The sequence below is a fragment of the Saccopteryx leptura genome, chromosome 2 (genome assembly GCF_036850995.1).
Source record: "Saccopteryx leptura isolate mSacLep1 chromosome 2, mSacLep1_pri_phased_curated, whole genome shotgun sequence".
Classification (NCBI taxonomy): domain Eukaryota; kingdom Metazoa; phylum Chordata; class Mammalia; order Chiroptera; family Emballonuridae; genus Saccopteryx; species Saccopteryx leptura.
The window spans coordinates 266,722,403-266,734,596 of record NC_089504.1 but is presented as its reverse complement, the minus strand read 5'-3'; the positions used below and the strand labels follow the sequence as shown (position 1 = coordinate 266,734,596).

Below are 12,194 nucleotides of genomic sequence, written 5' to 3'. Positions count from 1 at the left end.
CTAGTAAATTTTTATCTTGGGGTTTTTTTCTACTGAAATTACACACCTTCAATCATTTCACTCATGTATTTCAGCCAATGTGCTTTAATTATTTTTCATAGAAAATCACTTATAACAGGCAGGCCATGACTCTTGGGGGAAATAGAAATATGTCTATGCTATAATTAGGAAGGAGTTAATACTTAGAAAATGTAACCAAACGCCCTGAAGTCCCATCCGAATTGGGAAGTCAGTTCTTTTGCATAGCTTCTCTCACAGGGAAAATCCATTTTGATTTTTCTTCTTTCTGATTGGGATAGATTTCCTTTTTTGAATTTAGGGTGAATCAAAATTAAGACATCTAAAATATTATGATTATTTTTATAAAAAAAATTCACTGTTCCTTTTGCTTATCCCATATGGGCACTCAAGTGTTGGTTTAATGAATGCATAGATTTCATTAGTTAAGTATTAGGATAATTCTGCCAAATACCTTAAATCAGCGGTTGGCAAACTCCAGCCTGTAGGCCAGTGCCAACCCACTGCCTGTTTCTGGAAAGGTTCATCGGCACCCTCCGTGCCAGACTGTGTGCAGGTTACCTGTGCCTCCTTTCAGGCTGCGGTGGTGGCCTGAGCAGAGCTGACAAGCCTAATGTACTCACCGTCTGACCCGTGCCACGTGACGTTCGCTGGTGCCTGGCCTAACTCATCTTTTCATCCTCGGCGGTTTTCCACCCTGAGATTCTTTTTATTGAAGAATTTAATAGCTTGACATCACTATCATTTTGAATATCTCTTACTGAGACTAAAACTATAAAAATACTAAAAATAAAGTCTGCAATATACGTGGAGTATTTTTTAGTTTCCCCGTTTGGTGGTGAAGTTTAATTCTCATGTATTGTCTACTCTGCAAGGTTTGTCAAGTCAAACATTTTCTGTTTGTTACATAATTCTCTAAAGAGTTCTGTAGGTAAATAAATTAAGAGGCGATGATCCTTTCTCTCAATAAACTTAATTTTTGAAAGGAAACTTTCTTGTGTGGTAACTTCTTTCCCCTAAGTCTATTTTTGTTTCTGATGAGGCATTTTGTTTGGTTTTTATTGGCTCTAATTGTATGTAAGTGAGCAAATGAGGATTTAGTTGTCTTTATTGCAAGTACTAGAAATACAAATTATCTTAGAAATCATTTGGCTGCAAGAGACAGTTTTTTAAGCTGGTTTAGGAAGAGGTTTGTTTACTGTGTTTGAATGGATGGTTTTCATTGGACCCACGAGTAAGAAATACGACTGACCATTCTAAGGAAGGTGAGGTGGGAACTAGAGTCAGCAGGAGCCATGCTAGCTTGGGCTTCCCACGGCTCTGTCTCGCAGTGTCCTCCTGGGACGTGGTTCTCGTCCCTTCTCCAGCTTCTCATCAGCCTGCTCCCTCTTTGCCGGTAGGTTTCCAATGGCCATTCCCACTTTCCTCGTGCCACTTCCAGGTGCCCCGAGAGCCCAGTGGTCACATCGCTGTTCTTTGTCTAATCGGTTACTGCTAAGGGGAGGGTCCTCCCTGGTCTTCCCCACATAGCAGGGCCTGTCAGAGCACGCTCTCTGAGAGGGGCCGGCATTCTCCAGGGAGACCGGCTGCTGAGACCAGGGCTGGACACAAGAGTGGCGTGTGTTTCAGTGTCCAACCACGGATATTTAAACAGTGTAAAAATGAGCTGCTTAATCCTACTTACGGAGGAAACACCACTGTAGTCATAATGATTCTTGTGAGTAGTATATAAAAAAAGAACTATCAATTGTAATTTTGTAAAAGAATATTATGCCATTAGAGGAAATCTTAACAATAAAGTTTCACTCTTAATTCTTTGTCACCCAACCAAGTCTTTGAATTTTTCCATTTCTAAGCTTTTTCATAAGCTTATGAGTATTTTACAGTCATAACCATAAAATTTTATGTTCTCCTTTTTCCATGTAACATTTTATTTTCCTGTGTGTTCCATTAAGTAGTTCACTGTAATTTATTTATAACTGTTTATAGTTCACAATTACAGATAACACATGCTTCAGTAAACTTCTTTGGGCATAGGTCATGTTGCTTCTTTTGAATTATTTTTCTCAGGATAAATATCTAGGAATAGAATTAGTGGGCCCCAAAAGTGTGTTATTTTATGGTTCTTGATGCATAAGGTTAATGCCGCCAACCGTACCGATTGGTGCACAGATCTGTTTGAGGGTGACTGCTTTCTGTTTGCTGTGTTCATTTTTTGGCCAGATGACAACGAGGGGAGCAGCAGCGACACTGCCCCGCTGTTCCAGATGGCAGGGGACGGAAAGGATACCGACGACATCCGGATCCCCATGCTGTTCCTGTTCAGTAAGGAAGGGAGCATCATCCTGGACGCCGTCCGCGAGTACGAGGCCGTGGAGGTGCTCCTGTCCGACAAGGCCAGGGACCGAGGTAGGGGAAGGCATTCTCCGCATGTGGCTGAGGATTGATGTTTCTAGTCTTATAACAAAAGTGAGCGAAAAAAGGTGTTTTCGGTTTACTGGTACAATAAGTACAGTTTTTAGAAAATGGTTTCAAGTATGTTCTTCATTTAGAAATAAGAGGAGTAAAACACTTACTTGGCTTTTGAACTCTGGTCTTTTGTTTGTTTGTTTTTACTTGGACAAAGAGAGAGTCAGAGAGAGGGATAGATAGATAGGGACAGACAGACAGGAACGGAGAGAGATGAGAAGCATCAATCATCAGTTTTTTGTTGTGACACCTTAGTTGTTCATTGATTGCTTTCTCATATGTGCCTTGACCGCGGGCCTGCAGCAGGCCGAGTAACCCCTTGCTCGAGCCAGTGACGTTGGGTCCAAGCTGGTGAGCTTTTTGCTCAAGCCAGATGAGTCCACGCACAAACTGGTGACCTCGGGGTCTCGAACCTGGGTCCTTCCGTATCCCAGTTCGATGCTGTATCCACTGTGCCACCACCTGGTCAGGCTGAACTCTGTTTTTATATGTAATTTATAATTTTGCTCTGATTCTGCCAAGTGATAAAAATACAAGCAATTACATCATTTTCACATTCTCAGATGGTCACCATTCAGTTTTACTGATAACTGCACCTTATACTTCTTTTATAAGGAGTAAAAAGAGATCACACAGAATGGTGGTATATACAGTATAATAGTTGGGTTTCACCAGGCACCTGTAATCGAATGACCAGTGTTGTGGCGAAGGCGATAGGAATCTAGCAGCTTCTCTCCACTGAGATCTAGTTATAGGTTACAGTAGTTGCAAATGGCTGATGTCTGAAGAAGACAGCATGCCTTATTAAATCATGAGAGTATATAGTCCTCTCTAGGCCAAAATATTTCTAATTTGAAAGATCTTTGAAATCCCTATTACTGTATAAATGCAAGGTCTTCCTAGTAGTCTTATAGTTTCAGGAATAGGGGAGAAGTGAGGGAAAGGAAACCATCAGACATAGACGTGATCCTGCTTATGGTAGCAGTCCTTCTTACCCACCAGAGAGATCTACAGAGAGGGCTATAGACCCTCATCCCTCTTAAGTGGATGAAGCTTTATAATTTATACAGGGGTGTTGAGTCCCCTGGGATGTCTGTTTGACGGATATGTAGGAAACTGGTTTAATTCATCATAACTTCCAAGTGGAACAGTAAAAAGAAAACATAAAAGTTTAGCAATACTCTACTGCTAGCAAATCAGTGTTTTGTCTTTCTGTATCGCTTTATTCTTCTTTGAGATTCTTTCTAATGTCAGCTGTTTGAGAGCAGTGGAGTGAGTAGGGTAGATGCCATGTAAGGATGTGATAGATGGAAACAACAGAGTAGAGAGGATTTCTTGTCGTCTTTAATCCTCCTATGTACCTGGTGTTGATGAGCCCTTTTTCTAAACTCAGATCTTTCCTACTGACGTGCATTTTGGCACATCCAGTGGGCAGATTATTCCATATAACTCTAATGCCTTTGCTTTTTCCCCATTTTGTGCTACCATTGGAATTTCAGCAGCAATATTAAAAGGTAAAATGATTCCAAGCTACATTATTAATAGTAGTAAGTATCTTGCATTAATAAGCCTTAAATTACATATGTGTATATATATCCATGTTGGTGTGTATATATATGTAAGCATATATATATATACATATATACATGGACATATATATATATAATTTTGTTTCAGTGGATACCATGATAGTATCTGGTTTAATGTAATTAGATTATTTTCATGTCTAGTCAGCTATTCCATAATAATTCTTTATTGATCCTGTTATAAAAAATCCTGTAAATTAAGTACCCCATATAATGAGAATTCACTGGTCCATGTCTGTGCAAGAGTCCCTAACAAAGATGGTGTTGTTTTGGCATGTATTACTTTTGATCACTTCTTATTTGAATACAATGTCAGATATTTAAAATATTGACTTGTTTTAAAAACTTGTGTGTTTGTATGGATGCATGGGGTTAGGACTATGAGATTATGTAAAAGCATGTGCTTCCCATACCAGATATATAAGAAATTTCTACTACTACCAAAAAAATTTTATCTGAGCAATATTCTCTTCACCTTGCAGTGAAGAGGCTTTTAAACTATAGTGTGTATTTTAAAGTTTGGGTAGTCGATACATTTATTGAACTGGGATTCTGTAATAGAGCGATCTTTTGACCAAAAGTCTTTACAAACTACCCTTTGTGGAGCGCTTTCAAGAACTGTGCAGCTGTATGAACTAAATCAACAACAAGTTACAGTATCATTGCTAATATTTATTAATGTGAAACGTCAGTGATAACGGGTTTATGAAGTCACCTACTTTACTTATTTAGAAAAATATCCTAAGAAGTTCATGTCTGTAGCAGTCCTCACTAGTTTGTCCGTGCCGTTACTGCACAATCATGCTCTCTGCTGCCTCAGAACCCGCTCATGAGCTTGTTAGAGGTGTAGATTCCTGATCCTGCTACAGAATAGTGAATCAGACTCTCTGAAGGCGGAGGATCAGAATGAGATGTTAAGCATCCCAAGTAATTAGACACTTTGAGACACACTGAACAAGACCAAGAAGGCACCCTTTCTTCTCCCAACTGTGCAGCTGGACATATTGTCCCACCCAGGGTCCAGGTCCGATTATAGAAGCACAACAAATAATAGCACCTAAAAATCTGAACAAAGAAATGTCCTTCAGATTGCCCTTTCTAAAGATCTTACTCCACAAATACATATTTCCATTATAAAGTCACATGGTGTGATTGAGCAATTCTTCCCACATATTAACAGAAGTAGAAGCCCCGGAACAAGCCCCCACCCGCTCTCCTTCCTCCTTAGTCTGATGACAAGGCCCAACCATTAATACAGAAATATCTGCTAGCAAAAATGTTCAGAGATCCCATTACAGCAGTACCCCCTGATCTGTAGTTTCTCTTGCCATGGTTCCAATTGCCCATGGCCAACCACAGTCCAGAAATGTTAAATGGAAAATTTCAGAAATAAACAGTTTACAAGTTCAAATTGCCTGTTGTTCTGGTCGTGAATCACCTGGCCCGGCCTCCGTATATGCAGTCCCTGCCCATTAGCCACTTAGTAGCCAGGTCAGAAAGACCATATTTACATACTTTTATTACAGTATAGTCTTATAGTTGTTCTATTTTATTATTAGTTATTGTTAACTTCTTACTATGCTTAATGTGTAAAGTAAGCTTTATCATAGGTATATATGTATAGGAAAAAATTACATATAGGGTCAGGTACCATCTGTTGTTTCAGACGTCCACTGGGGTCTTGGAATGTATCCCTGTAAATAAGGATGTATGCTATGTACATACTCCTCTTCAGAAGTAAAGAATTAGTAATTTATCAAGGGAAAATAAGGCTTCTTCAGGTCAAAATAGTCACACTTTTAACAGTTCAGTTATCCACAGAAGTTTTAGTATGTGTCTCTCATGTGTCTCATCTTTCCAAAATGTGAAGTTTATAAAGGTACTTAATACTAATTTTAATTCTGTCCCGGACAAAAGACACTGTTTTTTTTACCTTTTTAGCTCCAAGTTGAAACAGTTTGCAATTAAGAATCAGTTTCCTTTTCTCAGTATATTTCTCAAGGGAAATAAAGGTCAGGATTTTTCATTCATGATCGTGCTTGCAGTTTGCAGTAGGGCCACAGTGCCTTGAGAGCTGTGGACAGATGTTTTCAGGGTTACTCTGATAAAGAGGCCGACAGAGAAAACGGGAGAGAAAAGGAAGGTCCCCTGGTTTGAACGGGCAGTGTTAGTTACTTTCCCTAAGCTTCTCCCCCACTGACGTGTACTGGGGGGACCTGTCCTAAGTTGAACTGCGGATGTTAGGTTGCTGTTGGAAAGGGTTTGATTCTGAGGAGAAGAATCTAGCATGCGTGTAGGTGGCTTGCTGCCAGGGTAGTAGCACCTCAATCATTCTTCTTAGCAGATTTGATACTTACCTCCCCTTCTTCAGCCCTGTCATGTTTTCTCATGCATTTTTACATTCACAAAATCACTTCCCTCTTCCTGGAAGTGCCTTTGCAATCCCTGAAAGCCATGGTCCTTGTTCCCTTTCAGAATTTAGCCATTCTATATTCCCAGTTTAAATGCCATCTTCTTTATGAAATCTTCTCTTAGTCTCAAAGGCATCTTGTTAATACAGTTCTGCTTTGACCTTTATATATATATATATATATTACATTGTGCTTCTTTACCTGCAGAATTCTCATTTCTGCATTCCTTGCTTTCAGTAAACGCTGGTTGTGGAGGTGAATGAATGATTCTAGAACCTCTGGCTCTGGAACCCCCAGTTTTCCTTTGTCCTTTTGTTATTAAAACATAATTTTCTTTTCATTGTATCTTGACATTTTCTTTGTTCTTCTGCTTCCTACGTTTCTGATACACTGTTCCTGAATGTAACAATGTAGACATTACGCTATTAGGGCTCTGAAACTCCAAGCTGGTGACACAGACACCTGAGAGTAAAGATTGTAGTGCGTTACTAGTGACACAGACATTGGAGAGTAAAGCTTGTAGAGTGTGGGCGCGCCTTTGTTCCTCTTTGTCTGTCTCCAGCTGCCATCTTGACTTCCCTGCCTGCTGCCTCTGTGCAGTACTCCGTCAGATATTCTTACGTGTTGATGTTTCTGGACTTGCTCTTCTAGCCCACTAATCTGTTTATTACTCTGCCAAAAGTAAATGCTTTGCTGTTTTGAATAAATTTTTTTATTTGATAAAGCAGCTCTCCTCTTACTAATTCTTTTCAGAATTTTTTTCTCTTTGATATGTATTCTTCCACAGGAATTTAAAAATACACTGCTTACAAAAATTAGGGGATATTTTATTGCTTCATATTCATTTTAAAACATCCCCTAATTATGCTCACAGAAAATAGGGGATATTTTATTGCTTCATATTCATTTTGAAATATCCCCTAATTCTGCTCATGAAAATCAGGGGATATTTTATCACTTCATATTCGTTTTGAAATATCCCCTAATTTTTGTGAGCAGTATGATTCTGTTCTGGTCCTCAAATTAAACAAAAAGAAGTAGAAATGGGATTTTAGAATGTATAATTGCATGCTTTACATATAAATGGGAAATTTTTGTTAAATATTAAGACTGTCCATCTAGGAACATACACTTATGTGTCAGTTTAATCAGATCTTGTTTTTTATTTTTATTAAGATTTAATAGTATTAAGCAACATGGTTCTGGTATCATTCATAATTCATTTCTGTGTCTTTAGCTTTTATTTTTATTATGGAAAGGGTACTTAATTTTATTTCTAACTAGTTCTGCTACTATAGAGAGGTTATTGGTATATGCCTATTTATTTTATTTTACTCTTGGTATCAAATTCTTAATGTTTTTAAAATTAAGAGTTGCTTGAAGTTTAAGTATACAACACAATCTGAAAAGGATAATTTAATCTTTCCTTTTTTTATATTTACACTGACTATCATGCTATTCTATTGTATTAACTAGAGTTCTAAAATAATGTATAATAACCTCTAGGGTAGTTATTTTTTTAAATAATCAAGATTACGCCTAAACATAGATGAGATAGCATTACACCTTTTCCCATCCTTCTAAACTAGACTAATGCAAACTGGAAAGAAACTTGAAGGTTTTAACTTGTTTCTCTTGAACTTTGGGTAGCCTGGCACTGATGAGCTCTAAGCAGCCCCTGTTTTCTCTTCTTGCTTCCCCTCCCAACAGTTTTCCAGTTTTCCTAAGTGTGTGTGTGTGTGTGTGTGTGTGTGTGTGTGTGTGTGTGTGTGTGTGTGTCATGGAGAAAGAGAGGGACTGACAGGAAGGGAGAGAAATAAGAAACATCAATTCTTCATTGTGGCATCTTAGTTGTTCATTGATTGTTCTCTCATATGTGCCTTGATGGGGTTGGGGGTGTTACAGCAGAGCCAGTGACCTTAGGCTCAAGCCAGCGACCTTTGGGCTCAAGCCAGTGACCATGGGGTCATGTCTATGATCCCATGCTCAGGCCAGTGACCTCGGGGTTTCGAACCTGGGTCCTCTGCATCCCAGTTTGACGCTCTCCACTGTGCCACTGCCCACCACTGCCTTTTCAGGCCCTAATTGTCTCTTTAACATATACCTTTTCCACAGCTTAGGAGAGAATGTGGGCATTCCTCCCGCCACCACTACCCCAGCATATATGCCCCGAGTACCTGAACTTCCCTAGTAAGGGAACCCTACCTAATCAGTTGGTGAATACACACACGCACCTGCCTGTACCTTCCTGCCTATGTTTCCTTTAGTTTTCCTGGTTTTAGAAGGGGCCCATCTTCCCTACCTCTTGAACTAATTTACTCCACTTCTCTTTTAAATCTCCGCTCAAGTGTCTCAAGGAAACCTTGAAATCTCCTTATTTCTAATCCCAGATGATGTGTCAGAGTTCTCCCTTTATTTGTGATTCTTTGTAAATGTTGTCCCCAGCTAGCTGTTAAGACCCACAGGGGCAGGTCTGTGTTTGTTTTTGCCTCCTTTTAGCCCCAGCACCTGCACAGTGCCCGCCCCACATGGACACTGGGGAGATGGTTACTGACCGTACTGGGGGATGTAGCACGTGGGCGTGGCCGCTATTTAAGCACTTTTTTGTCGGAACCCTAAATAAAATGCCTCTAGTGTCTTCATTGTACATTCTTTACAGGAGGTTTTAACTTACTATTCAGCTTCCAGTGGATTTTAGAATGATTATAGCTTATAATTAATAGACCAAAGGTAAAGAGTAGAAGTTTTATTAACTCAGTTGTCTTTGTGAAAATTTTTAATTACCACATTAATGCCCTTAAATGATCCAAAATTTTGTATTATCTGCATTTTTATGGCTTACTGAGTGGAAATTTTACTTTCTAAAAGACTTATCTAAAAATATAGCAGTGATATGTGTTGTTTAGAATTCTATTTGATATGTTCTCATGTGCAGGCTTCCCTGAATTTAGATATTTAATAAAATGTTGCCGTACAGTGCAAGTGTATATGCATCTGAATAGTGTTACTCTTTAGTGCATTTCTTGGCATTTACTAATAGTATCCATTGAAGGCAGTCTCACCAGTTGTTAGCCATTCCTCTCAATTTGGAAGAACATTTATTTTCTAACGTCCCATTTTGCAAAATGAAGGTACTGAAAAACATGATTGCAATGTATGACAGTCTTTTACTCTTTACTGTTAATGTCACTGTTCAGCAGTAACGGGTTTCCCTTCGCTTTTATTTTTTCATTTGACTGTAAAGACCAGCATGCTTTTGAAAGTGTGATGAATTTTTTAAGGGGAAAAGTTTCATGAAGCTCATTTCTTTCATATGCAGACCCTGAAATAGAAGGTGAAGAACAGCCCTTCTCTGAACAGGAGTCTCAGAACCAGAGCGCTGAGCAGTCCACCCCAGGCTCGCAGGAGGGGGACGTGGCAGAGCAGGGGTCTCCCGAGAGCCCGCGTGGCTCCCACCTGGGACCGTCTCCTCCAGCGGACATGGACAGCGCTGCAGGCGCGACTCCGTCCCCACAGGATCTCACCCCCCCGGGAGACCGTGAGCCTGCAGGCCTCGATGGTGAATGTACAGATTTAGATAACCAACCTCCAGAACAGTCAGAAACTGAGGAAGATGCCAGTCCCAGCGTGAGCTGGGGTAAAAAGGTCCAGCCCATAGATTCCATATTAGCAGACTGGAATGAGGATATAGAAGCATTTGAAATGATGGAGAAGGATGAGCTATGACTCACAGAAGAATCTGGTGGTAGGTATTTAAACAGAATAGGCAGACTGTGGTTAGTGACACCCTCCTCAGCAGGCTCTCCAGTGGGAGGCGCTCAGTGTGGTGAGGAGCAGCCGCGTTCGGCTGGGAGCGGTGGGTATCCTAGGAGGCTGGCGCTGGCTGCATTAGAACTGACCTTGTTTCCGGTTGTCCCACGATAAGTGGAAACTCAGTCCCCTCAGATGGCAGCATCACAGCACCCCGTGGCGCCTCAGGCCCGAGAGGACCACTGGACACACGTAGGCTCCAGGTTTCTGCAGCGCTGGAGACGAGAGCCGGTTGGTAGGGGTGGGGAATAGGAGTGCACCACTCTCTAAGGAAAGGGAGCTCGGCTTTCTTGGCTTGGGGTTCGCGGCTCTCTTGGGATACATGTGTATTGTGGGCATTCTGGTTGTGCTGCCTTCACAGAAACACTCGAAGTGACCTAAGTGGTTAATGAAGCAAGTGGGTCCATGCTGACCGTCTTTGCTCATCTCTCTCACTTGCTTCATTGTGTAACATGATCAAGGTGACTTGATTTCTTTTCCCCTCTTAACAGTGTCCTTTTCATTTAAACCAAAGGTGAAGCCAATGTACTTTCTCAATGAGTTCTCTGCATAAAGACTAATCATTGGGACCAGGTAAAAAGGTCATAAAATATATGCTGGAAGTTGATTACTTAATACTTTTGAAAAATGGAGCAAGGGAGAAACTATATAATGTTGCATATTAACTTGCCATTGGGCTTTCCATAGGAAAAGCTGTGACTACTCTGAGATGGAACTTAAGGTTATATATACTCTGGTAGGGTGAGTGATAAATTGTTCCCCATTCATGTCTCTTAGAGGTCATTACCTCTAGTCATCAGCCTGACTCCATCCCATGTTAGTATGTAGTTTGAGCCCCAAGGCCTGTATCACCGATAGCTAAATACATTTTGTTCCATTTTCTATCTTAGAAAGCCATGATAAAACTGTGGTAGTGATCAGGGTACCTATTTTTTTTTTTCTCTTTTGAAACTATAGTTTCTGGTTTCTCAAGTTGTATCTAAGGAGTCTGTCACTTTTTCTATTGAATCATGGTTTTTAAGTTTGCTTTTTTTTAAACAAATATTTCTTCTGATATGAACTTGAAAAATTAGTCTGGTAACCTGTGTAGAAAACACAGCAGCAACTAACATACAGCCATACAAGCTTTATAATTCCCTTTTTTTTTTTTTTTTTTGGTGGCAGTCTGGTGCTGGCCACATTTAAGTTTTAGATTTTGTTGTTGGTATCTGTAGACAGCTCTGTAGTTGAAATCATGGCTTTATTCATTTTATTTATTTGTTAAAGCCTAACCCGAATCAGTTCTAAAGGAATATTCATGAGACTCGTGTATCTTTCTCCTTCCCGTGACGTCATATGCTCACCCTCCCCTAAGCAGTCGGAGGGCCTGGCACTGCACTGTCTTCGGTGGTCGGAGAACAGCGGTGCTAGGTGTGGCTGTGTATATTCATGTACAGTGTGTCTTAGAGCCAGGCTAACGTATTCTGTTAGAAGCGGATAAATAGCTGCTTTCAAAAATTCCAGCTAAACTTAATTGGGTCAGTGAGTAATAAATCTAATAGAGAATTCACTTTGGGGGGGGATGTAGTATCACAAGACCTTTATTGGCCCTTAATTAAACCTGACACCAAAATGGATATTTTTAGTCACTGCATGTGAAATATGGTGTGAGAAGATAGAGCTATAATACTTAGAGTACACGAAAGGATAGATGTAGTGCTTTGTCCACCCCAATTGCAAAGCTGCCAAAATAGCTGAGGCGTAATTACTTGACTTGCCTTGATTTATAGGACTGGGGCTTGGAGAAATGGAGCAGATGTCCCTCTAAGACTTTGATTACAGAAGCCTTATATTCAGTGATTTGATTGTGTTTGTAACTCAGAGCCATTGTTGTCCAAATCGCACTTTTCTAAGTTATCAA

At 40.2% G+C, this 12,194-nt stretch overlaps 1 protein-coding gene across 2 annotated transcripts in view; it reads left to right on the top strand.

The window, feature by feature from the left end:
- Positions 1-10,884, top strand: part of EDEM3 (ER degradation enhancing alpha-mannosidase like protein 3) — a 66,501-nt gene extending 55,617 nt beyond the window's left edge. For both annotated transcript variants that reach the window (XM_066361714.1, XM_066361713.1), the window contains exons 19-20: positions 2,242-2,427; positions 9,804-10,884. In XM_066361714.1, coding sequence (XP_066217811.1) covers positions 2,242-2,427; positions 9,804-10,210 — 593 coding nt within the window. In that variant the 3' untranslated portion in view covers positions 10,211-10,884. The remainder of the gene's footprint in view (positions 1-2,241; positions 2,428-9,803) is intronic.
- The last annotated feature ends 1,310 nt before the right edge of the window (positions 10,885-12,194 follow it).